The 25,111-nt window shown below is 46.4% G+C and overlaps 1 protein-coding gene across 2 annotated transcripts in view; it reads right to left on the bottom strand.

The window, feature by feature from the left end:
• PBX1 (PBX homeobox 1) overlaps positions 1 to 25,111 on the bottom strand; it is a 282,249-nt gene that overhangs the window by 30,110 nt on the left and 227,028 nt on the right. Inside the window, exons 5-9 of one of the 2 annotated variants that reach the window (XM_036065660.2) lie at positions 19,853 to 20,043; positions 12,560 to 12,695; positions 8,562 to 8,721; positions 1,595 to 1,707; positions 124 to 213 (exon numbers count right to left, since the gene is read on the bottom strand). In XM_036065660.2, coding sequence (XP_035921553.1) covers positions 124 to 213; positions 1,595 to 1,707; positions 8,562 to 8,721; positions 12,560 to 12,695; positions 19,853 to 20,043 — 690 coding nt within the window. The remainder of the gene's footprint in view (positions 1 to 123; positions 214 to 1,594; positions 1,708 to 8,561; positions 8,722 to 12,559; positions 12,696 to 19,852; positions 20,044 to 25,111) is intronic. The other variant, XM_036065661.2, reaches the window with a different exon arrangement.

A 25,111-nucleotide genomic window follows, 5' to 3' on the forward strand; every position in this document is an offset into this window, starting at 1 on the left:
GAAACTAGGGGATGGTAAAGCTAAGAGAAGTCCTACTAAGTGGCATTCCGAGCCCTACGGCTTTGAAATAATTGGTTATGAGAGAATAAAAACAAAGGGGGTGGGGGAGCCTTGTTTTCTTACACTGATGCCCTGCGGACTGTACATCTGACTGGCTGCGAGTCCGTCACTGTATCCTCCTGTCTGGCTGATAACATGGCGAAGGGTATCCACCTAAACAGATGAACAACAACAGAGAGGAGATTAGTCAGGGAGATGCAGGGGGAGGGAGGCAGAGCATCATCACGCAAGCTACCGCGTGGGCATGCCGGACTGACACAGTCCTGGCCGAGGTATCCTTCCCGGGAGGGGGCCGCTGGGAGGAGGCCGGCTTCTCTAGCTGCCAAATCCGTTTTCCTTTCTGAGTTCAGTCAGTGAGACAGGAACACGGTCAAAGGCACCTGGGATGCCCACCACTGAAACTAACCCACAGCGCTGCAGGAGACGGCGGGGGCTGGAGGGCAGGGGGCAGTGAGAGGGGACAGAGTGAAGGAGCTCCCCCCCCGGAGAGATCACCCTACATCGCTTCACCCTATGCAAGTCCAGGCTCTGTCTGGAGGGGGCTTGGGCAGCCGCCTCCCAGAGAGAGCAGTATGTGACTAACACTGTCCTTGTGAGGACTCAGGTGATGGCTAGCTGTGTGGTCGCTCGACCAGATTGACCACGGCTCCTCATACTTGTCCCCAGGCCGTGTTTCCTGAATCACTGGCCAGGTGGTTTCTTCCAGGCGTGAGGTGCTTCCTGCTGCACATGCAGGGTGGGAGACTGGGCGAATGGGGCTCAGAACTTCCCTAGCCATCTGACCCAGAGCATTCGACTTGACCCTCTCACGGCAGGCTCTGTGCTGAGACAGTAGGCTGGCTTCCTGAGATGTAGTAAAGGCAGGCTGTTCACTAATGGGCACCAAGGGTTTACACCACACGAACTGACTTCGCTTCCCAACATGGGCTCTGACTCTTGACCAGAAACCCAAGTCCCTTGACCTCAAGGATGATTGAGAAGATGAGTTTAGTCAACCTGGCCAGGTGTTTTTAAAGCTTGAAACGAAAATAGGAGATACAAAGGTATTTGCCTACTCATCAATTACCTCCTTATTTGGCAAATATGGAGTGTGGGAAACCCACAAACAAGAGGGAGACCTGCAACGTCAGACAACGGACTGAACTCCTCCTCCCTTTCCCTTCAGTGAAGAAAGAATACTCTGGTTCTATGTGCCCGATGGGCCTTGACCACCTCACCCTATGCTTGCTTCTCTCCTGCTTTCCCACTGTGGCTGACAAGCCAGAGCCAAATGCATTCACAAAGTGTGGACGAGATTCCCCATGACCATGGTTGTCTTTGGTTTGGTTTGGTTTTGTCGTTGGCAAGATTTTGTTTCTACATTTCCCTCTCTCTCTCCCCCTTTCTCTCTTCCTCTCTTTCGCTCTCTCCCTCTCTCACCCTCTCCCTTGCTCTCTCTTCCTCTCTCTCTGGACAGGACTGGCAAGTGCCAATACAACCGAGGGCTCTTGGACTCCAATGCATTCACCTGGTGGCACATTGGCTGGGTCCCTACCTGTGACTGCACGTTGGCTCCAACCTGGGCCCCTTGGTAAGAGTCCCCATTGAGTGACTGCACGCCCATGAACAAATCTCCAGAGTTTGACATGTTAAAAGAACTGGAAGAACCTGGAAAGGAAAGAGTGAGGCACCTGAATCACAGAAAGGAAAAGGCTCAACCCCTGCAACTAACAGCCAAGAGGAAGAATGACATGCAAAGCAACCCCCCAAATAAATACTAAAATAAAAATAACATCAACAGAGTCTGGTTAGTAGCATGAAGAACAGAGCAAGCAATAAAGGGTGCATATCGCTCATGTTATGTGAAGCCACATCTTACTGCAAGTTGCCAATAGGACTGCGTCCCCTTAACGACTTCAAGCTGAGAAAGGGAGTATTTATTCGCATTTATTCTTCTCAACTTAGTCTATTTGAATTGGAAATGGTCTCCAGGACCTCTCTTTCATGCCCGCAAAATTCTAGGGGTTGCCAGGGGACCACAAGCTGAAGAATATGGGCTAGTCAATGGTACTTCCGTCACCACGATGGAGCACATGAGCTATTTGGCTGGTTTCCAAATATGCTATTGCCAACCCATCTGCCCTCACATGGGAAGCGGCCCTGGTGAGGGAGGGTGGGGAGTGCATGAAGGCAATGCCACACATTAGGGCTGGCCCCGGGATGGGGAGTCCATTGACATTCCTGGTTTCTAGAAAGAAGGTTAAGCTCCTTGCTGGGTGGCAAGCAGCCCGAGAGAGCCTCAAGGACTGCAAGAAGAATATGAGAATGGTGACGTCTTCCCTTGCCAGCTGCTATTATGGAGGAACATGAAACAGAATAATGGGCCCGGAATTCTGAAGCATGCATGAAATATGAAATGCTAATAATAACACTTACGATAATAATAAAAGTGGGCCTCAAGAAGAGCAGTCAACCATCTGCTTTTCCCTCCCAGAGAAGAAGCCTTCTCCCACATAGTTAGCCTTCAGGCAGCACCCAGGTTGCACTGTGATAAACCCAGCCCACCCTCAGCCTCAACACAAGGGCGTGGAGAAGCTTCTTATTATTCTGAAGTCATCGTGCAGCTCAGCGCATTAGGAAAGAAAGCTCAACGTGCAGGGTTTGGTTAAAACATGACATTAGCCTAGAAAAGGAGAGACCTTAGGGACCCAGGTCAGTTCCACTCTATTTCCAACTCTGTCTTGCTCAAATTATGCTCTTGTCCTCACATTTTGACAGCCATCATCCATGCGGGATCACCCAGCAATGATGCCCCAGCTCTGACACTTCTTAATCTCCCAAGGTAGGGAATTGCGCTCTCCTAGAGGGCTATCTCCTGGAGCTCAAGAGAAGGCTTTTTCTGTGCCATAGAAGAATCACTTTACTAGCAATGAATTCTGCACTCTGCCACTCTGCTCTATGCTGAACTGCTCATAGGATCCTCATACTTCAAGGAGGGAGCCATTTTGAAGAACCAAATGGTTCACTTGGGGAGATCCTCAAGGTAGGAAACATCTCTGTTTTTCTTTGTTTTGGGGATGTCCACCCACACGCAGCAACTAGCTAGCTCTTGTGCTACATAAGCTGATCCTCCACACTCTGTTGTCATGGGAAGAAGGGAATGCTTTCTTTGTGGGGGCGGGAGGGCGACTCGAGCCGGCCTGCATGTCCTATCCACATCCTTCTCAACCTTTCTTTTTATCAGAGCTACAACCTAAATAATAAGAGCCATTTTGTCATCATTCTTACAACACATGCTCACATTTAGATGGCATCAGAACCAGGAATTGTTAGCTCCAGGACCCCAAATTATAATTGTTTATATAATATCAGAACTTTTTGCCCCCCAAGAGTATTCAGTTTGATGCCCAGATACTTTCTTTCTCTCCCAAATACCATGTAGTAAACCCACACTCCTTATGCCTGGCTGACGGTTTGTTGGAAATGAGCACGCAGACTGAGAAACGGGAGAAACCCCCAAAGGGCTGCGTTGGTGCCAAGGAACATGGCATCCACGGAACCATGAAGGTATGGGATGTGCCATTTACAAGATACACACTGCAACTGACGCAGATGATTTAAAAAATATATGTGCATAGATAAATTGTAAATATGTCCGGCTGCCTAACATACATAGAGATAAATATGTGCATATCAATGGCCTTCATGTACAAATGCATTTGAATCAGAGTAAATCAGGAATTGTCCCTGTGCTCTTGCCTCGGCTATTCTGGCACTTTGTTGTCTCTGTACGGCCCTGTACTACATGACCACGGCTTCCGACTCTCTGATAAGTAACTAGAAGCAGGGATGGCTCTGAGAAGAGGCCAGGGGCCACGAACACCACAAGAAAGCAGACAGAAGCCCGTGCAAAACTCGAAATAAGGAGAAGACATGTTCTTCATTGGGCACTGGAAGGGAGAAAAAACTTATCACAGAATGGACAACTTCCTGAGAAGGACGTATCCTTGACGGAGAGCGAATGGGCTGTCTTGGAGGTGCTGCGAGGTCTCAAAGAACCCCGACGGAATTACCTGGCTTGCGGAGAAGGTCCGTCAAGAACCTCAGCGGCAGGTGGCTGGAAAGTCATCAGCAATTACTGGAAGCATATTTTAAGATGTGCTCGCCAGTTAAAAGGTTCTGAGTTTGGAGTGGGAAGGGAGGCAGGTGGCTCGTGTAAGCTGTCACCCAGACATCTGGGACACGTACGGAGCTAAAGCTGCACTGCACGGGAAACAACGGATCACCTCTGGATCCCAGTGCACTGGTTCCAGCAAATATGACGACGTGGAGATGTGCTAACATCCATTTTCACAAGGTCATTTCCTGAAGGCGGCATTTCTACTCTAAAGAGTCTTTAGGAGACTTCAATTTGTTCAGGGAAAAAATAAAAATAAAACAACAATTCATTTCATCATCACCCAAAAACCCCAGAATACTAATGATAAAATCTGAACTTAGAGCAAGGTTTCTGGACATGGGTACTATTGACGTTTGGGGCTGGAAAAGGGCTCATCGTGGAGGAACATTCTATGTACTGCAGGATGGTGGTCGGCCACATCCCTGGCCTCTAGTCACCGGAGGCCAATAGTACCTGCCTCCCAAAACCCTGACGACCAAATGTCTCCAAACCCTACCAAATGTCCCCTGAGGTACAGGTTCACCCTGCTGAGAACCAATGACGCAGAATAAGAGAGGCTTTACTTTTTCTTACTGAGGAACTCAAAGGGTTTAAAAGGGTTGGCTTGTTATTCCTCAGAGCATTTTTATGAAGCAGATGTATGACAAGTATTGCCTTCATTTTGCAGTTTTGAAATCAAGGCTCCTGAGAGACTGGGTGGCAGCCGATCAGACTAGACTCTCAACACCATTTGGAGGCTCAAAAGATGGAGCCTCTTTGCTAGATACAACTTCATTACGTCTCCAGCTTGCTTCTCTTATCTTCCATGATTATTCCCCTTCCAAACTCCAAAAATCATTGTTACTTTCTACCCAGGACAAGGCCCAAGACAGAAAGGCTGTCTGGTTCAACGGGAAAGCCCTTTAGAAGGTGCACGTGGCAAGGTTCTAGAGTTCCAATTCCGGCAGGCTGTGTTTTCATTTTCTACTTAGAAATTAAGGGAAGAAAGAGCACAGCAGAAAACATCCATGGGATACATTCTTTCACTTGGTTTAAAAAAAAAAATTCTAAGAGTTCCTATGGATTTACTAAGTGTCAGCCAACCTTCCTGGATGTGTTACCTCCTCTCTAACTGTGTGTATTATATACATAAACTTCTCTTAGGAAGCCAGAATCTGGGGGGTTTTAATATGATCATCTTCCCCCAATCCAGAAAAGTGCCAAACCTTCTATTAGGGGTGTGACAAATATGTACAAGGGCTTGCCCCTAACTAAGTAGTGCCAGAAGAAAAACTTTCATGGTCGAGCCTGCCGATGTCCTTGATACACACACACAGAGCCAGCAAAGGAAGATTCAAAGCGGGGGAGGGAGTCCTGAGCCTCAGTAAGCCTGCGATTGCTTCGCTAATCACAGAACCTAATTAAATATCAATGCCAATGCTATGCCACAGCAAACATCTGCAAGGCCCAAGCCAATTTCCTTCTTGGATGCTAAATGTTCTCCAGAAGATAACCCAACCTTCCAAAAGGGGCCCCGTTTTTCTGAGACCTTACTCCTGCTTTTCTAAGTTCATCAAAAATAGAAATGAGAATGTGTCCCTCTAGGTGACTGCAGAAGTATGGACCCAAGGTTATAACGATTGCTTCAAATGGCCCCCATTTTTGCTTCTTTTTTTCCTGAAAACTTAATTTTCTTCTCTTCCTTCTATTCTCTCTCTTTGTTCCAGCCATTCTGCCCGACTCTGCTGGTGTCAAATATGAAGCATGCCAAGTATCTCTCTTTACATGCTTGCTCGTCCCCCACGGGTCCTCGCCCGAAGTGATTTTAATGAATTATGCTTAAGGAAATAGGAGATTAGGCATATATCAACAACTAGGAATATTCAGAAGTGACCTAAATAAAGACACTGAAGAACTGCTTGTCCACACAAAAGCCTCTAGAGGGAAGAAGATTTACTTGCCAAGTATCTTCTTTGCAATAGAAATGAGTATGTATATTTAGTAAAGCTTCTGGGAAAGAAAAAAATACCCTGCTTCAATATTAAGGATATAAAAAGTTCCCAGGTTCCAGAACTCTTAGACTTCAAACTCAGCCAAAATATATTTTCACATATTAACCTCTTATTTAAAACTTGTATCTATTTCAGTGATCCTTTATCCTTTGGAATAATCAAGGAGCTAATACGCAACATCATAAGCACCCTATGTGAAAAGTCTGAACACGTTAAAGTTCTCACTTCATCTGTGCAATGCTTTGGGTTGTGATAAGAGCAAAGGAAAATACAGAAAAGCCCGTGTATAACTTTTCTGTTAAAACGTTAATGAATGAAAATCCCACGCTATTGCACATATACAATAGTATTTTCTTTTGTCTCTACTGTAAAAAAAAAAAAAGCACTACAAAGGGTTCCTCTGCATATTATTTCCAACAATTTAGGCACAACTGGAAGGCTGAGCTCAAATTTTCCATAATAATTTACTTTGTGCTTAGAATAGTCACCTAAGTTTAAGCTAGCAGAAAAATTCTTTAGAAAACTGTAATCATTGACTGACATTCCAAGAGAGCCAAAATAATTCTTAAACACAGAGTGGGGGGTTAAAATGCTTACTTTTCTCTTTTTAAGTGCTTTAGAAAAGAATAAAAAGTTACGGCTTTAGTAATGAAGGGAGTGCACAGGGCCCTTCTAGGGACTAGTCATAAATCATGCTCAACCATCTGCAATGCAGATATATCAGGGACAGGAAAAAGTCATTTTGATATCTGTTTTGCATTATGACAACCTTTGCAGGAGTGGTGAGTGTGTTTTTGCTAATGTTGACAGGACTGTACTTCTTCCAAGACAAGTGAACACGTCTGCCTAGCAGCGCGATTCAACCAGTGTTGCCGGGAGTCTGAAATGCTTAATAGCTGACCAGATGGGGAAGAAGGAAACTCTCTGGTTACTGAACCTCTTAGCCTTTATCCTTTGTCAATCATGCCAGGAGGGGGAGAGAAGGAAATACACACACACAAACCTCAAAAAGTAAATATGCTCCTCAGAGTTACCCAACCTGGTGTGCTAGGAAAAATATATAACCAGACAATTCACTACACTGTCTTACCATGTCCATGCTTACAAAGCCCAGGCCACTCTTCATGCATGATTCCATTTAAACAAAAGAAGGCCATGGTGGTACAGCCCAGTGACTTGGGAGAACCTTGTAACAAATTAGGGCATCTAGAAGCTCACAGAAGACGTTAGAGTGTGGAGCCTTACAGGCCTCCAGTAACAATCCACCATAAGGTAGAAAGAGAATTTATTTTAGTGAACAAATAAGCTTCGGGGTCAAAGGCACTTCCCAGAAATGTTTTAGATTTTTAATCATCTTATGGTCAAACACATTTAAATTTGCGACCCTTCAAGTTGGAGGCATCCGTTTTCTTAGATGTGCATCCCACCCCCAAAATCAGTGCAGCTGGTTCATTATAATGAATAATCTGAGACCAAAATTATTTACTAAGGAAGTATTTCTGGGTTTCCCTTACCAAAAAAAAACCCCCAAAAAAGTACCAACACGCCTTCCATAGCATACAAACACTAAGGTTATCATTTATGTATTATCGACTATGTTTTTTTTTGTGTGTGTGTGGAAATTCAGAACTGGTGGTACTAGGCAAACCCCAAAATATATTATGTGTTAGCCTAAGCTCTGAAGTTAGTGATATAATGCACATTTACTAAAATAAAACCAGGGGCAGAACACATGACTAATACTATAATAGGAAGAGTGGAATCTAAATAATGTGAATTAATGACCAGCAATGTTCTTCGTAGTTTACATAAAGAAACCAACAAAATGCAACAGTGAAGAAAAACAACTCTAAACAATGTATAGCAGTCATCCCAGTCTGGCTTTGCAGACCAGAGCATTATAATGAGGAATATTCCTGCAGAGAATGTATGCTAACAGGTCACCCAAACAGTATGTGATGGGAACAGCAAAATAGACAAGGATAAAAACTTTATATGAACCAGACTAAATGCCAGAGCCCCCAAGGGACTATGTCCAAGTATTAGATGTAGCTCACTGTCATCTTGGAAAGGAGAATGTGAAGGTCTTTTCATCAAAACCAGCCAATTTGGGTCTGTTCAACTTAAACACGTTAGCGCAAACCTCCGGACAAGCCCATCTTATAAACAGTAAAACACACTGCTCTTTGGAAATGAGCGGAAACGCCCCAAGCGGCATCGACAACAAAAAGGGACAATCAAATGCATAAGTCAACCAATCGGAAACCTAAAGAATGAAAAGAAAACCCCAATGTAGGAAAAGCAAGTACAAAAATGGAGCACGATCCCCCCAAATCAAAGAAGAAACTAACCAGCTGAGTTAGGAGTCGAGGGTGAGTTAGCTTGGCTTCCATGGGCTGACACATTGGTAGCAGTGACAGCCGTTTTGGCAGCATAAATATTGGCTTCCTCTTGAAATTTACCTATGTTCTTCTTGTACCGGATTCGCTTATTTCCAAACCAGTTTGATACCTGGAGCAGTTAAAGAGAAGAGGAGAAAGTTAACATTCCGGCCTGCGCAAACATCTCAGAGGAAAAGGAAGGTACTGGGAGGGCTGGAGGCAGGCTGCATGGGCTGATCCTATTCTGATTTCGAAACATCAATGAGAAGATCTGAAGGAAGGGCACCGAGAGGGGCCCCTGCACACAACGCAGTTCTCCTGCTTAATACAACACCATTTAGCAAAAACAATGCAGCAGAACATCCTACGGAGGAGCTGCTCATTTGGATTTGGATTTGGACAATTTTAGTTTAGGACAAGCATTTTAAAATTGCTTACCTCTTAAGAACACGACACCAAAATAAACATAGCATTTCAGGAGAAATGTTACTTATCAACGCTAACACTGACTTTGAGCAATCAAGAGGCACAGACTTGTAATCATCCATACAAATCCGTATCGACATACAGGTGCTCTCACTGAAGGATTAATTGCAAATTTTTAGAAGTTGAATAATTGCTAATATGGACTAGATTCTTAGCTGCAGGTACTGTGGACCTTAGGATCAAGATAATCCGATCGGATAGTTTTCACCAAGTATTTTGAGCAAAGCTTGATGTTATCTACAGGAGGAAAAACTGAAGCATAGCAGAGATTAGTCCTTTGAATTCCAGGCTTTAAATGTTAAAGCCAATACACAAAATAAACCTAATTTACTTTCACTTGTTAATTTATTTCCTTCATGTGGCTCACAGCAGCCGTCCTGGCTTCATTCTGCATCCCCGTTCCCTTTATACCAAGACCCCTGCCGGACACAAGGGGCGACGCAGTTAAGTTCAAGTTTTACCCCCGTCATTCCTGCCTTACGAGGAACGCTTTATACCCCATAGTCCAGATGTGATTTCAAAATAAAATGTTGTGTTTTTTTAATAAAATTACAAAACAAACTATGAAGCTGGTGAGGGAAGAGAAAGTTGGTAACACGAACCACAGCTGACACGTAGTTTCTCTTTACCCGAACAATGGCCGATAAAGGACGTTTTTGTAAAACCACAGTTACCTTTTAAATGCCTTAGCAAAAGTTAAAAATCTTATAAGGTAAGCCCTCCTCTGCCTGTGTGGCTTACGCTACGGGAGGGAATGCCAAGCCTTTGTTATCAAAACCAAACCATACCATTGCAGTATTAGTAAACGAGAGGAGAAAAATTCAATGAGAAATTGCTTGAGTCATTGTAAATGCTGGTGCCTACAGGAGAGCAAGGGCCATTTTAGGACCACTGCATATCTAATTCCATTCCCAAACTCATGCTTTCCTTGTTATAACTTTCACTATTCGTATGACGGAGAGGAAAAGAGGCAGGGAAATTTTTCTAAGGTAACTGGATGTGTTGGAAAAAAGGGGGAAAGATGAAGGTAGTTTGGGAGGACTTTAGAGAAGGAAAGAAATGCCTGAGGTCTAGTTAAATAAGCTACTTGAGAAGACGAGAAGGAACATATTGTGGGAGTGAGTCTCTTCTCAACGAGAAGAACAGACGGGTGGGCAAGATGCTTGGTCAGTTCAGGCATTCCCTACATGGCCCACGAGGTGATACTGGATGTCCTGAGCCATGTACATAATCAGTGCTTTCATTAATTAACTTGCTGTTCATAGTCACGGAGGGTCTACCATGTGCTAGGCACTAGGGACACATAGAGGACAGACACAGTCTAAGACAGGTAATACGGAAAAAATAATCAGTTCTCTGGGGAGAGTTTGATCACATTTCAAACATGTTAAGTTTGAGGAGCCCGGGCAGAGCCATGGCAAAGTCCAGTGGGAAGGAAGACACATGAGTTAGTCTTAACTGACTGAGCCACCCAGGGACCCCAAGATGGGGGGGTAATTATTAACCAAAAAAGCTGACAAAAACAACAAAAAACCCAAAAAACAAAAAAGAAAGAGATAGCCCCAAAATGGCTACAATAAAAAAAGTCCAAAATCAGGATCCCCTAGATTTGGGAACTTAAGGGAGATTTAATAAATCATGTGGTCCAACAAACCATGATTGGCAGATGGGACAACTAGGACCCAAAAAGAGGGAGTTCCCTAAAATCTCACAGTTGACTCCTGACAAAAACATGTTCCTAGACACATGCTCTTATTGTATCATATCATACTGTCTCCCAATGGGACTTGTTTGGCAACAGTGGAACAGCTCTGCTGTAGTTGGGAGGGAGTCATGTGATGGGGAAGGAAGAATGGCATGGCCTTAGCGTGGGTGAAGCAAAGCGAAAGGTGATACAGTACGTAAATATTCATTTTAATGGACAAACTATGTGCACCTGAGTTTCCATAACAAAGGAAGTGAAAGTTGCTGGAACAGGCCGGGATTCCATCTTTGATCTAGATAGAATACAGACTAACTCCAGAACAGTTCCTTCTACCTTCAATAGGGATTTAGAATTCTGAATCCCAGAATTAGAATTCAGACAGTCTAGTGATTTAGTTCTACTTTAGAAGCAGAAGATTCCATGTATCAGATTTACTGATGGTCAGTTAGTGATACGGTTCATGCCTGGAACCGTTCCTCAAACAGGCAGCAAATATCAAAAACCATCAAATGTCTTTTCTTGTGGACAAGGGATCTAAAGTTGGACAAGAATGGTTAGAGACCTAGATAAAACCAGGTGACCGGAGTTTGACCACTCATGTTCTGCCTTCCTAGGGTTAAGACTGGAACAACCTTCACCTGGGTCAAAGCACCTGCGGAAGGTCTGAGTTGAAAGGGTTGGTGTTTCCAAGGCTGCTGCAAAATCCCCCACAGCCTGTTGGGGAGGCCCTGGTGAGCTCTTCATTGCACACACTCTGTGTGGAGGTCTCTATTCTGACTGGACCTAACTGAGCTTAGCTAAGCACAGGTTGATGGGATCAGCACTCTGCAGGGAGCAACGGAAGCCAGGATTCAATTCAAGGAAGTACAAATGCTCAGTGTATACAAAACAGCATCTATTTTGCTTGGAAAATGCTAAGTGAAGTTTCTTGCCACAGTAGGCTTCTTTCCCCCACTCCCCTACCTCTTTTATGGAAAGGCCAGTACATATGGTTCTCTTGCATGAGACATATTTCAGAGGAAATTTCTCTGATAGCTTTCAGAACCATCATTACTGTTCTCAGCTAGAGACCAGGGGTGGTATTTGAGGTTCAGATTAAATAAGAAGTTTTGGACAGATCCCTTGAATAGACAAAATATAAATACATATAAATATTGCCTACTTTTCTACTTCATACTAAAGTTGAAGACTCCAGGTCGATAAAAATGTTTTATCATGTACCTTTCCACGTCAAAGGCACCTGTTATGGTTATCGCTCTTTGTGCAAAAGGGGCACCCAGTGACATTTTGTGCAACCATTCCAATGCAATCATAGTGACATGTTAAAATTCCCACACTCCATCAGTTACAGAGCGAGCACATCAAGAGAAGACATTTGAGTCCCTTTCCCTGAAAAGTTCCATTCACTGACTCTTTCCTGGGTTGGGCACAAGACGGGCTAAGGAATGGACTGTGTTTGAGAAAAATAGTATGAGAAATGCGGATAGCTTTCCAAGGACAGGCAAGAACCTTGACCCATTTCTGAAGCAACGGAGCATTCAATGGGAAGAACCCTACCCCTGTTTGTCTACTGTACTCTACTTCTGCCACTTCTGCTGGTCCCTCTCAAGTTTGTCCAGGTACTTACCTGGAAACTCTCCTACTTAAACACCTCACGTGCTTCCCTTGCCGCGTGAGGGCTTTAGCAAATGGAACCTGCAAGGCATGAAAGCTCAGTAAAGCAACACCTCTGAGACCAGAGCCAGGCTACGGGCTGAGCCTTTGGAGGGCTCCTCACCTGGGACACTGTGATGCCACACTTCTTGGCTAGCTCCTCTTTGGCTTCCTCACTGGGATAAGGGTTGCTGAGATGGGAATAGAAATATTCATTCAGGATTTCCGTCGCTTGCTTGTTGAAGTTCCGTCTCTTCCGCCTTCATAAAGAGAAAAGAAAGAACAACAAAAACAAAAAAAAGTTCACACCAAATACATATAAAGAGGGAGAGACGGGGATCTACTTCTGTGAAAAGACAAATTTTTGAGCAAAAAGTGGATTAGAGGAAATTTGCACCAAGGGGCTGGCTGCCAAAGCCGTCACTGAAAGTATCTGTATGCTATAGAACCAAGGTATGAATTCAGGTCTGCTTAACTACAAAACCCAACCTCGTTCTTACGTACAAATTGCCTCCTGGCAATTACGAAGACTCTGGAGGCTTCCATTAAAAATAAGTTATTATTTTCCCTTTATTCCATTCCCAGGTAAATGCATACAGCATTTTTTTAAAGGCATCTGGGGAAGAGGGTGTGGAAGGCACTGAAATTAGCCCCCTGGACTGTGTGACCTCCCACAGAAGGAGACAAGCAGTACTTTTCAAGCAAGAACAGCAGCTAAATGGTAAAACAAAAGCCCACAGAAATCTCTTTAATACACAGGATGCTGAAAGGAAGAGAACCACTTTTTGAATAAAAGCATTTTTGTCTTTAAAAAAAAAGTGCTAATTGAACTAATTTAAAGTGAGAATCATTTACTACCTCCTCACAGCTAAGGCCCGTAGGCAGCCGGGGGAGCTGTTTGGGGACGCCAGGCTCACAGTAGAAGCTGGTTGGCCCTCCTCAAGGCGGTGGGGACTCCATCTTTAAATTAGCTCCATTAGCACTTTGCCTTTCTTGCTTTTATCAAAAGCTTTTTCCTTATGGAAGAGATTTCCAGAACATCCTTGGTTATGCCAGGATACAGGATTTCCCGATTTAGCCCAACAGAAAGCACGGAACAGCCTCGCTAGACAAGAAAATTCAGCTAATATTGTATTTTCAGGGTCCCACTTGGATTAATTAACACAATAAAGTACCTGATTTTACCGGATGAACACCATCTGTCCATAGGTATTAACCACATCTGTCCAGACTATGCCAAGCCCAAGTCACTTTCCCAAATCATGCTGAGTTTCTGGGTCACCCAGCATCAGAAATTGGGCAGAATGGATTAAAAAAAAAAAGCCCAACTCAAAAAATAGGTATTTGTTAAAAGTCCTTGTCTGCTGGGAATTTGGGGGAAGATAGCCAAGCGGCCAACGTGGGCTCCAGGCCAGGCTTTATTAGATAACCTTTGGCTTCTTCTCTACCTAAAGAAAACAGTTGTCTTAGGCCTGGGGAACTGGACCCTGAAGGCTCCCCTAATTGGTAGAACCTCGGTTCATTCATTCAGCTGTCTGCATTAGCATCACACTGTATTTTTTGGGAGTCTTCCAACTGAGCTCAAAGGAGGCCTCCCTGGAATGAGCTGATGGTACGGGGCCGGTGCCGACAAGCTGTTCCTGACTCTCTTCTCACACTGCTGTGCAACATTCCCTGGGTGGTCTCATCGACTCTGATGGGCTCCCTTATCCCACTGCTCTCAGTGGCTGTCTCCAGAGAGGGCCTTGGAAATCCCAAGATCAGGACTTTTCAGGACTTCAGGACACCTAGTGAAAATGAGACACTTCTGACCATAAGGTTCTTTGAGCTAGACACCTGGCTTTGGCTTGAAGTGGTATCAGCTTAGTGAGTTAACATTTGTGACTTCGAGCCAATCAAAACCCTTGGGAGTTAGGTATCTGGGTGTTTAATGTTAAGGAATGTGGAGGTTGATCGAATAGTACTGGATAAATGCGGCATTTTAGGAATGAAACCTTTTGAATCAGAGTGAGTCAAGAGTGGGAGGTGTAGGCACTCCAGACACCGTTGCTAAATACCAAATGCGTTCCCTCCTGCCCCGTCGACTCTCCTAAGGGTCACTGCCCGTCTACCACCACAATCCCCAGGCACTTCCAACACACTCTATCTCCAAAACTCGCATCACATTTCACCCAAACCAGCTCCATTGTCTTCCTTCCCCACATCACTATGGATGTGGTACACCGTGTCTAATTTGTTCATCCATCCATTCATTCAAATATTTGAGTACCTAGCAGGTGCCGGAACCTAGGGGTGGTTCTTAACCCGTCCTGCTGTCTTACCTTCATCAGATGAGGGGCCCCAAAGCAAATCCTGTCAGTTCTATTCTTTCAAATCCGACCCTTTTATTCCAGCCTATTGTCGCTCTATTTTTGAAATGGGTTCAGAGAAGCCACTCTCTATCATGTAATGGTCTGGCTAGTGCTGCACAGTGGTGCTTTCAGCAATAATGGGAATGTTCTAGATCTCTGCTGCCCAGTCTAGCAGCCACGAGCCCGCTTGTGGCCACGGAGCAGCTCGAATGTGGCTGGTGTAACTGGAGCGGTACATTCTGAAATTTTATTGATTTCAATGTAATTCAGTTTGCATTAATTTAAATTTAAAAATCAAATAGCCACTTACCAGACAGGGCAACTCTAGACCGATGCATTCCAGAAATACTTTCTGGAAGGCGTGAACTCACAACCCTGCCACACACGATCAAAAGCATGAAATGTCTCTCAAACCTCTTGCTTTAGTCTATTCTGTAATGCACACAATGTTTATCTTAAAAGGAAAATGATCTTCCCCTGCATATTTAAGTAAAATGGGGAAGGCACTTCATACTTATTCTGTGTTCACCCAGTTTGAGGAGCACGGGCTTTAACAGTGGGGTCCTACTGTGTCCCCTGTCCCATTCAGCTCGTCCTCAAGAGAAGCACTAGAATAATTCTCCCAGACCATGGATCTGATCATGTCACAATAATAGTAATAGTAATGATAATAATAATAAAATATAAATACAATAAATAAAATAATAAATAATATATAATGTGGTGATCCTTAATATATTAAGGAAGTACTGTGTGAATTATGGTGTGAATACCATATTCCAACCCTATCCTAAGTTTTTTTTTTTTCTTCATATTATCTTATTTATTCCTGTGCATAGGATTAGCCCCATTTTACAGACCAGAGTCCTAGGGAGGATAGGCCACTTAGCCCGCCTTACAAAGGTTGCCAGAAGTTGAACCTGAGCAGTGCAGTTTGAGAACTTAAGCTCTAAATGACGGCGTTCCCTCCTTAAACAGCTCTCACGGTTTCTGTTTCTCAGGACAAATTTGAAGTCTTCACGGGTACAGTTAAGGGTCTTCAGTGGACCTGTCCTATCCCTAGTGCCGCATCTCCCCCAGTCCTAAACGCGCTCTGCACGATTTTGTCTAGCCACATCATATGCTTGCTTCTCCATGCCCCCAAAGACACTCGTGACTTTTACACTCCCGTGCCTCTTCACACCAACCCGTGTATTTCTCTCCCACAGCATTCGCCACAGGTTCACCTAGGTCTCCCCAGCTAAACAAGTTCCTCAAAGGAAGGAGCCACATGTCCCTCATCTTTGAAACCCTAGTGCCTCACACATAGTAAGCACTCCAGCGAAGTAATGCTTGTTGATGTTGGCTTGCATTGTTTCCCTTTGCCCATGGTAGTCTTTCTGTTTGGCAAACACCCTGCTCGCTCTGGGATCCCAAACTGTCTGCCCTCTCCCGCATTCGGCCCCCCCCTCAGGCGGCACTGGGAGAGGTACTTCACGAGGAACATGCCATTTTATGTTCACTCATCAGAGTGTCTGTTTGTCCCACACGATTATGAGCTCTTTGAAGGTAAGACCCACATTTATATGTGTTTTTTTCCCTCTTAGTTATTCTGGTGGCTAGCACAGCATCTGGCAGAGAATAAAACTCAACGAGATAAGTCAGTCTAAATACAGGCCAGTCGGCCCAGACCTTCCTGCATGTCCTTCCCTCTCGTTGCCCGCCTTCCACTTTACTACTTCATTTAATGTAATCCCTCTCTCGGGGGGGAAATGCAGAGGTGTTCTTCCAGCTGTTTATCCTCTTATTGTTGTCTCCAGCAAAATGTTACTGAACAGAATTTAAAATTATTGCTTGAAAATCATTAAGAGTGTGTGTAAGTTCTCTCTCTCTCTCTCCCTCTTTCAACTGAGAAAACTGTGTTGAGAGTCCTGACAATAACTTTACCAAGTTTGATAGCACAATGTTTGGGCCATAGCATGAGATAATAAATGTAGAATGAATGAATGAATGAATGAATGGGTGGATGGATGGATATTTTTTCTGGCACAATTAAGTCAATGTAAGGAAGAGAAAAGGATATGACTTGAATGGACACACCTGGACCAAGCGCTTAGCTGAGGACTATGGAAGGCAGAATCCTAAGAAGGTACCAGATTCCAGCCTGGCATCCCCGCCCTCCCCCGAGTGTGGGTGGGGTTGTGACAAAGAAAGGATATCCGTCCTGTTAGTTTAGGGAGATTAGGTTAAAGCCTTAAAACGGTGAGATTCTCTTGCTGGCTTCCAGGAACAAAGCAAGCAGTGAAGACGCAAGCTGGCCAGGGGGAGAGAATGGCTTCTGGGAGCTGGGGACCTCAGTCCCACAACCACAAGGAACTGAATTCTGCCCACAGCGGGAATGAGCTTGGAAGAGGACCCTGGAGCCTCCGATGAGATCATGGCCTCTGCCGACACCCGGATGACAGCTTTGTGAGACTAGGGCTGAGGATCCTGTTCAACTGTGCCCAGATGCCTAAACCACAGAAACTGTTCAATAATATCTTTGTGTTGTTTTAAGCTGCTAAATTTGCGATAATCTGTTAGGTGGCAACAGAAAACGGAGACAAGGAGTATTTTGTAACAAAGTAGCACCATTCGACTCCACATGCCTGTGACATTACAATGACTAATGCTGTTACTAAGTCAAACTCCCCTTGTATTTCATTTGTCTTCCACCAAATCTTTCACTGATGAAGCCCTGCCCATCAGATACACGTGGCTTTCAGCACCGGTTTCTCTTTCTCACTGAGGTTTGTTTAGCTAGCTCTCCAACTACAGCACTGGAAGCAGTGATAGAAACTACCCCAATCACGAGGTCTGGGTAAACATTTCTTTTTTGAGCCCGGAAAGCCATTTGCTCAGCCGTCGGCTGGCATTTGGAGTTATACTCTTTCACCAATACCAAATATACCCTCAAAATAAGTGCTAGTAACAATGACAGAAGCTGAGCTGTTTTAGTTCGGAGACTTGGCTCAGAGGCGCTGAATCAAAGGTTGCAACCGAAGCAGGAAAGAGACCCTCTCGTAAGTGATTGTTCTTCTGATGCCAACTGGAACCACCTAGGCGAAGGCTGGTGGAAGTGACAGGAACCGTGTACAAAGCTCGCCCAGTTTTGAGCCTGACCTTCAACTGCACACAGCACAGTTACCTCGAGCAGAAATCCAACAAGACAAGGATTTCCGCCTCTCCCTTCTCCCCGGGTTCTCTCTGGACGAGAATCCAGTCTGGGCCCGACTTTTCTCTTTTTCAGTATCTGCCCACACAAATACCAACTCCAGAATTTTAACTAGGGGAGTTTCCATGGGGATGGAAGCAACACACGCAGAGGGGCGGTGGCAGCCGAACGGTCACAGGACCTGGACAGAGGCCACCAGCCACTTGCACTCAACTGCTTTCAGGAAGCCGGGTTGGCAGCAGGTCGCGAGGCGAGGGAGATGCACGGGGGCCCTGCTTCAGGGAGACTCTGCCTCCCTACCACCTCCCCCATCACCATGCCCAGCTGGATAAAACTCTTTGTGTGAACTTTCTCTTGACTTACCCTATAGAATTCTGGTGGCCCAGAGATGCATCTCGCTAGCTGGTACTCTCAACTCATATTCCATGTGACCCAAAACACAATGAATAGAAGGGAGTTTAGGAGATGCTAGAGAGTTTTAAAGAGGTCTGTGGACTGCAATAACCACAGTTGTGAACAGAAAGAAATACAGGTTAAGCGAGCTGAATAATGCATGAGTTCGGGGGTGAACAACTTCAACAAGGAGCAGTGAATCTTTCCGTCTCATTGAAAAGGGACAAAACTGTAGATCATGAAATGGCACAGGACTCTGACACACGTGAAGTTCTACTAACTGAAATCATAGCCTGGGATGATTTTTAGGAATTGAAGTAATGAATGGTGAAACCTGCATTTATAGAAGCTGGCTAATCTGAGGGCTGTCGATCGCGAAGGATGCCCACACCCTGAAAACATGTCTGCTAGATCAATGATCAAAACCTTCCTCTCGAGTATATGAAAGATAGGATTACCACCATCTTGCAGGCTGCGTATCAAAAATTAAAGAAACCAGAAGGATCTGGATAAATCCACTGGTCTAGAGAGTATGGGCCAAGAACTGATTACTGGTTCTCTGTTCTCGTTTTTATCTTTTTTTTAAGAGGACCTCTCTTTTTTTTTTTTAATTTTATTTATTTGTCAGAGAGAGAGAGAGAAAAGGCATGATTGGGGGGAGGGGCAGAAGGAGAGAGAGAAGCAGGCTCCCCACTGAGCAAGGAGCCCGATGCAGGACTCGATCCCAGGACCCTGGGATCATGACCTGAGCAGAAGACAGACACTCAACTGACTGAGCCACTCAGGTGTCCCGAGGACCTTTCTATCCAGGGTTTCTTCGACTGAATTCTGTGAACTCACAAGTGAGGTCACGAGTAGCAATGCCAGATGGAAAACATCAAACCCTGATTGAAAATTGGGCACATAGCAGACCAGCCCCTGCTCCTCCGGACCCCTGGGACCAGGTCCTATTTGTCTTTGTGCTCTGGAAACTTAGCTCAGAGGATGCCACATGGTGATCTACTTACAAATATTTGTTGAGCTGAACTCAGTGCACTCTCTACCTGTCTGTAATGCAGAAAAGTTCACAGCTCTCAAGCTGCACCATCTTTCTGGAGAAAGGGGGTCACGGTGGCATCCAGTGAGCCCACCCCAGCCCAGAGCTACAAGACACACCTGTAAAAGGGGTACTGAGCGGGATGAAAATGCTGTCCTTGCTCTCACCCACCTCAGTCATCCCTGCTTCTCACTCAGATTAAGCAGCAGGGGTAAGAGAAAGCATCCTCTCTCATCACACGGTTTCCTATTTGGAGCTGTCCAAAACCACCGGCTTACGGAGTCTTGGCAGCCTCCCTCCCCAGACCCCAGAAGCTTCTGCAGGCTGCCATTCCGCTGGGCCTTTGACATGGTGAAAATGCAGCTTTTAGAGAGGGCCAGGTGTGGGTCCCAACCCTGCATCCGGGATCCCCCCAGGGGACAGGTGGCCCTGTCGGTGACTCACCGCGCATCCAGAAACCGGGAGCGCAGGATCATGACGGCCTCGCATGTGCTCTGCTTGAGCTGCATCTGGATGGAGCTGAACTTGCGGTGAATGATGCTGACCATCCGCTCGATCTCCTTTGGGGAGATGGGCCTGGTCCGGCTCTGCTCCCGCAGGAGGTTCATCACATGGGTGGTAAACTCGTTGCATGCCTGGAACGGCAGGACAGTAAACACCGGCGCGTGTGGAGGGTCCGGGCCTAGACGGAGGGCCACGTGGACTTTTCTAGAGACTCGTACACGTGGAGACAACTCAGCTAGTCTGTGGGGGTTTTGTCACATCAGAGGGATAAAATAAATGACTGGCCTAGAGATACCTTTCATCCTGTTTACTCTAACTTTGGCCACGATTGAGATTTTTCTAAAGGGTAAAGAGAAATCTTAATCATTTTTTTTTTCATGTATTTTAATACAGTGAAAGGTTGGGACCATGAATCCTAGTATAAAATACACCCCACGACCCTTTACCCCAATGTTAACAGCCGAAGAGAGTTTGGGGTCAGATAGGGCACGAACTTCTACCTTGCTCATTATCTCTGATATATTAGAACCTCCACATGTCCAGTTTTGGGATGCGTCAACAGCCCAAAGGACGGAATCATGAAATTAAAAGCTAATTCTTCTGGGAGATTTCTCATCCACCTATTTCTCCTTTCAGTTTTATTACCAGAATTCCCTCCTCTGCTGGCCTCCTGAAGACCCACTATATCCACAACACAAATTGGAATCTGTCCTCAGAGGCCTTGTAGAAATAGCATCAACACATGATGGAGAGAATTCAGGAGCCATCCCTGCAGAAAGGAAACCTCTCCAGTTAGACCCACATACCATCAGCTCTGGAGGTGAGGTTAAAGATCGCTTTACCCCCCTCCTTATTTTCCAGGTGCGTAAACTGTGGCCCAGGCGGAGGAGGGCCTTTTTCCTAAGGCCCACAGCAAAAAGGGAGCAGTCGAGCCAGGACCTGAACACTTCTTATTGCAAGCTGGGGACTTCTGTCCTTTCCCAGAACCCAAACTTGCTCCTGTGCACACCACTGGCCTTCCTTGTGGTGACTATTACTTAACATTTGAAGTCTGCTTTCCTTAGTGGAGCCTGCAAATGGAAATATCTACTCACGGGCTAACCTACAGTAATGTTATAAGACTATATTAGATTTGTAACAGAACAGGCAAGATGGTCTTTGACAGTCAAAGAACTAGGGACTCAAAGGGCTCCAACTTAATAGCAACACCAGAAACACACTCATTAACGATAACACTGCATTTACAGCACAAAGCCTCTCCTATCTGTCAAGAATGCAGGAACAACGACACATTCACTCCTCATTTCTCTAAGAAATCCTTCGAGGTTGGTCGCCCGAAGATACCTCGGCAGACGCATCCACCGGGCTGCGTCTACACTGGGGACTGGGAGCCCTGGTCTTCGAGCCCGCCTCCATGAGTGTCTGGGCAAAGCCTTTCACCACTCGGTGCCTCATTTTATACGTTGGAGGGATTGGATTCGATCATTCCTACCCTTGAGCAAGGCCAGCAGCCGCCATGGTCTTGTACAGCGACCTGCGGGTGACGTGAATGGTGCTCACGGACACAGTAGAGTGGGCAAGAGGGGCCTGGACGGCCTGCATACAGACAGAGTGGGCAAGAGGGGCCTGGACGGCCTGCATACAGACAGAGTGGGCAAGAGGGGCCTGGACGGCCTGCATACAGACAGAGTGGGCAAGAGGGGCCTGGACGGCCTGCATACAGACAGAGTGGGCAAGAGGGGCCTGGACGGCCTGCATACAGACAGAGTGGGCAAGAGGGGCCTGGACGGCCTGCATACAGACAGAGTGGGCAAGAGGGGCCTGGACGGCCTGCATACAGACAGAGTGGGCAAGAGGGGCCTGGACGGCCTGCATACAGACAGAGTGGGCAAGAGGGGCCTGGACGGCCTGCATACAGACAGAGTGGGCAAGAGGGGCCTGGACGGCCTGCATACAGACAGAGTGGGCAAGAGGGGCCTGGACGGCCTGCATACAGACAGAGTGGGCAAGAGGGGCCTGGACGGCCTGCATACAGACAGAGTGGGCAAGAGGGGCCTGGACGGCCTGCATACAGACAGAGTGGGCAAGAGGGGCCTGGACGGCCTGCATACAGACAGAGTGGGCAAGAGGGGCCTGGACGGCCTGCATACAGACAGAGTGGGCAAGAGGGGCCTGGACGGCCTGCATACAGACAGAGTGGGCAAGAGGGGCCTGGACGGCCTGCATACAGACAGAGTGGGCAAGAGGGGCCTGGACGGCCTGCATACAGACAGAGTGGGCAAGAGGGGCCTGGACGGCCTGCATACAGACAGAGTGGGCAAGAGGGGCCTGGACGGCCTGCATACAGACAGAGTGGGCAAGAGGGGCCTGGACGGCCTGCATACAGACAGAGTGGGCAAGAGGGGCCTGGACGGCCTGCATACAGACAGAGTGGGCAAGAGGGGCCTGGACGGCCTGCATACAGACAGAGTGGGCAAGAGGGGCCTGGACGGCCTGCATACAGACAGAGTGGGCAAGAGGGGCCTGGACGGCCTGCATACAGACAGAGTGGGCAAGAGGGGCCTGGACGGCCTGCATACAGACAGAGTGGGCAAGAGGGGCCTGGACGGCCTGCATACAGACAGAGTGGGCAAGAGGGGCCTGGACGGCCTGCATACAGACAGAGTGGGCAAGAGGGGCCTGGACGGCCTGCATACAGACAGAGTGGGCAAGAGGGGCCTGGACGGCCTGCATACAGACAGAGTGGGCAAGAGGGGCCTGGACGGCCTGCATACAGACAGAGTGGGCAAGAGGGGCCTGGACGGCCTGCATGCAGATGCTCTCTCTGGGACTCACTCTGCTGTGGGACCTTGGACAGTTACCTAACCTCTCTGGGACTTGTCTTCCTTATTTGTGAAACGGGGGTGGCAGCACCCACCTCAGAGGGTATGGTAAGGGTCAGAGGAGTTACTAGGTGTATGTCTGGCTGTGTGAGGGTACATCCAGCGCCAGCTTCCCTCTTGGTAAAAAGAAACAGGGTCATGATTACCTTCTTTCTCCTCCGCAGGCCCATGCTGAAGATAAACCCAGAGATCAGGTCCATCTAGCATTCTGCTCTCCACCAAGAAAATTTCTATATAAACACCAGATCTGTATGATAAGCTTCTTCCCTGCCGACCCACCCCCCCCACTTGTAAACAAAGGGAAGGACATAAGACGTGGCATCGAGTCGATTCTAAGAGGCCACGGGGTGGGGAGCGCAGGGCTAGGCACAGAGCGAGCATCCCGACCAGCTCCGTGGGCAAATGCGGCCCCTCGCTGGCCTGCGCCTCCTCACCTGGTGGGGGCTCCAGCAGGGGAGGGGCTGGATGTGAGGGGCACTGTCAAGTGCACTCCTCTCCACTGGGAAGCCCCACTGCTGGGCTAATAATAACGTGCGTCATCACAGGGAATAAAAATACTCACAATATCTGATGTTTATTCAAGACATTTTATCCTGGAGCCCTTTCTGCTCTGCCATAAACAGACAGTAGGGTCTTTTCTCCCACTGCTGAGGTGGGAACAGGCAGCTGCTGGACAGCTGCTCAGGAACACGCAACAGAGAGCGGAGACCAGTTCCAAGTCCATTTCAGACAGGACATAACGATCCAGGTTTTTCCAGGAACGACCCACACCACGTCCTCCTCAGGTCCCGCAAGCTTGCGGCTGTGGAAGCCAGGCTGCCTCTGTTAGGTCAGGCGTTCCCAATACGACAGTGATGGGGGGAGTTGGGGTGACAACTGCTAATTAAAGAGAACCCTCACAGGCTGGAATTTCTGAGACGGGAGAGGAGGGCGGGGGGCGGGGAGCCTCTGCTGTGGACAGTCGTAAAGGCAGTCATTTTCTCTGGTTAGCCCGTCTTCTTCCCTTCCTCCTTCAAACTGGATTTGGTGCCAATCTCAGCAAAGAACGCAACTGGGATTTAGGATTCCCCTAGCCATGCACCGACTAACCCAGCCCGGTTCAGCCCTACAGATTTAGCTTCACCCAGGCCCCAGCAGCATTACTTATCAAAGCTGGAGAACCCTGCAAAGCCACAAGAGCATCCGTTTTTTAAATGACACTTGGAACAAAATTGAGCCTTCTGACATCACGGTTTTATCTATTAGAAGATACCAGCTCTTAAATACCTTACTACCTCCATGATCTGCTGGAAAAGCGCTTTACCAACACCCTTTACTGTAGTAAAATAATTTCCTTCCTTTCTTTCTAATGAAAATCTCTAGAAGCTTTCTTTATTTAATAACCTCAGGGTGAAACAATGGCTGATTCAGATAGGTGGTTCTTTTTTTTTTTTTTTTTTAAGGGATGGGGTTGAGGAGGGCCATGATACCTAATTAGCAGAAAGCTAATTGATGGTCTAGTTACCTATCACCACCATACTAAAAATGTTTTAAAATGAAGAAAAATAACAGAGTCAACGATTAATAGCCAATTTGGCAACTTCATTCATCCAACTACTAAAGTAGAGAGCAACGTTTTTACTTTACTGAGGTATCCTGATTTTATTTTTTTATTTTTATTTTTTAAAGATTTATTTATTTTAGAGAGAGAAAGAGACAGCTTGGGGGGGGGAGGGGCAGGGGGAGAGAATCTCAAGCAGACTCTCCACTAGCATGAAACCTGGTGCAGGGCTTGATCTCATGACCTGAGCCGAATTCAAGAGTCGGATGCTTAGCCGACTGAGCTACCCAGGTGCCCCTGAGGTTTTCTGATTTTAAAAAAGCTCTCACAGGGGGGCGCCTGGGTGGCTCAGTTGGTTAAGCGACTGCCTTCGGCTCAGGTCATGATCCTGGAGTCCCTGGATCGAGTCCCGCATCGGGCTCCCTGCTCGGCAGGGAGTCTGCTTCTCCCTCTGACCCTCCGGACCCTCCCCCCTCTCATGTGCTCTCTCTCTCAGTCTCTCTCAAATAAATAAATAAAATCTTTAAAAAAAATAAAAATAAATAAATAAATAAATAAAAAATAAAAAATAAAAAATAAAAAATAAAAAAGCTCCCACAGGGAACAGTCAGAGAAAAATGAAGAAGATCTATCTCCCAGACGTACTAGCTAGGATCTTAATGGCCTAATTTCCCTACAATCCACTATTTACTATAATTAACAATATAACACTAATAAATTATGAAGTACCCAAAGTGTATTAAATAGGATTCACTTCTTACCCAGAAAATGTCCATA

The sequence above is a fragment of the Halichoerus grypus genome, chromosome 7 (assembly GCF_964656455.1).
Source record: "Halichoerus grypus chromosome 7, mHalGry1.hap1.1, whole genome shotgun sequence".
In the NCBI taxonomy this organism is placed as follows: Eukaryota; Metazoa; Chordata; class Mammalia; order Carnivora; family Phocidae; genus Halichoerus; species Halichoerus grypus.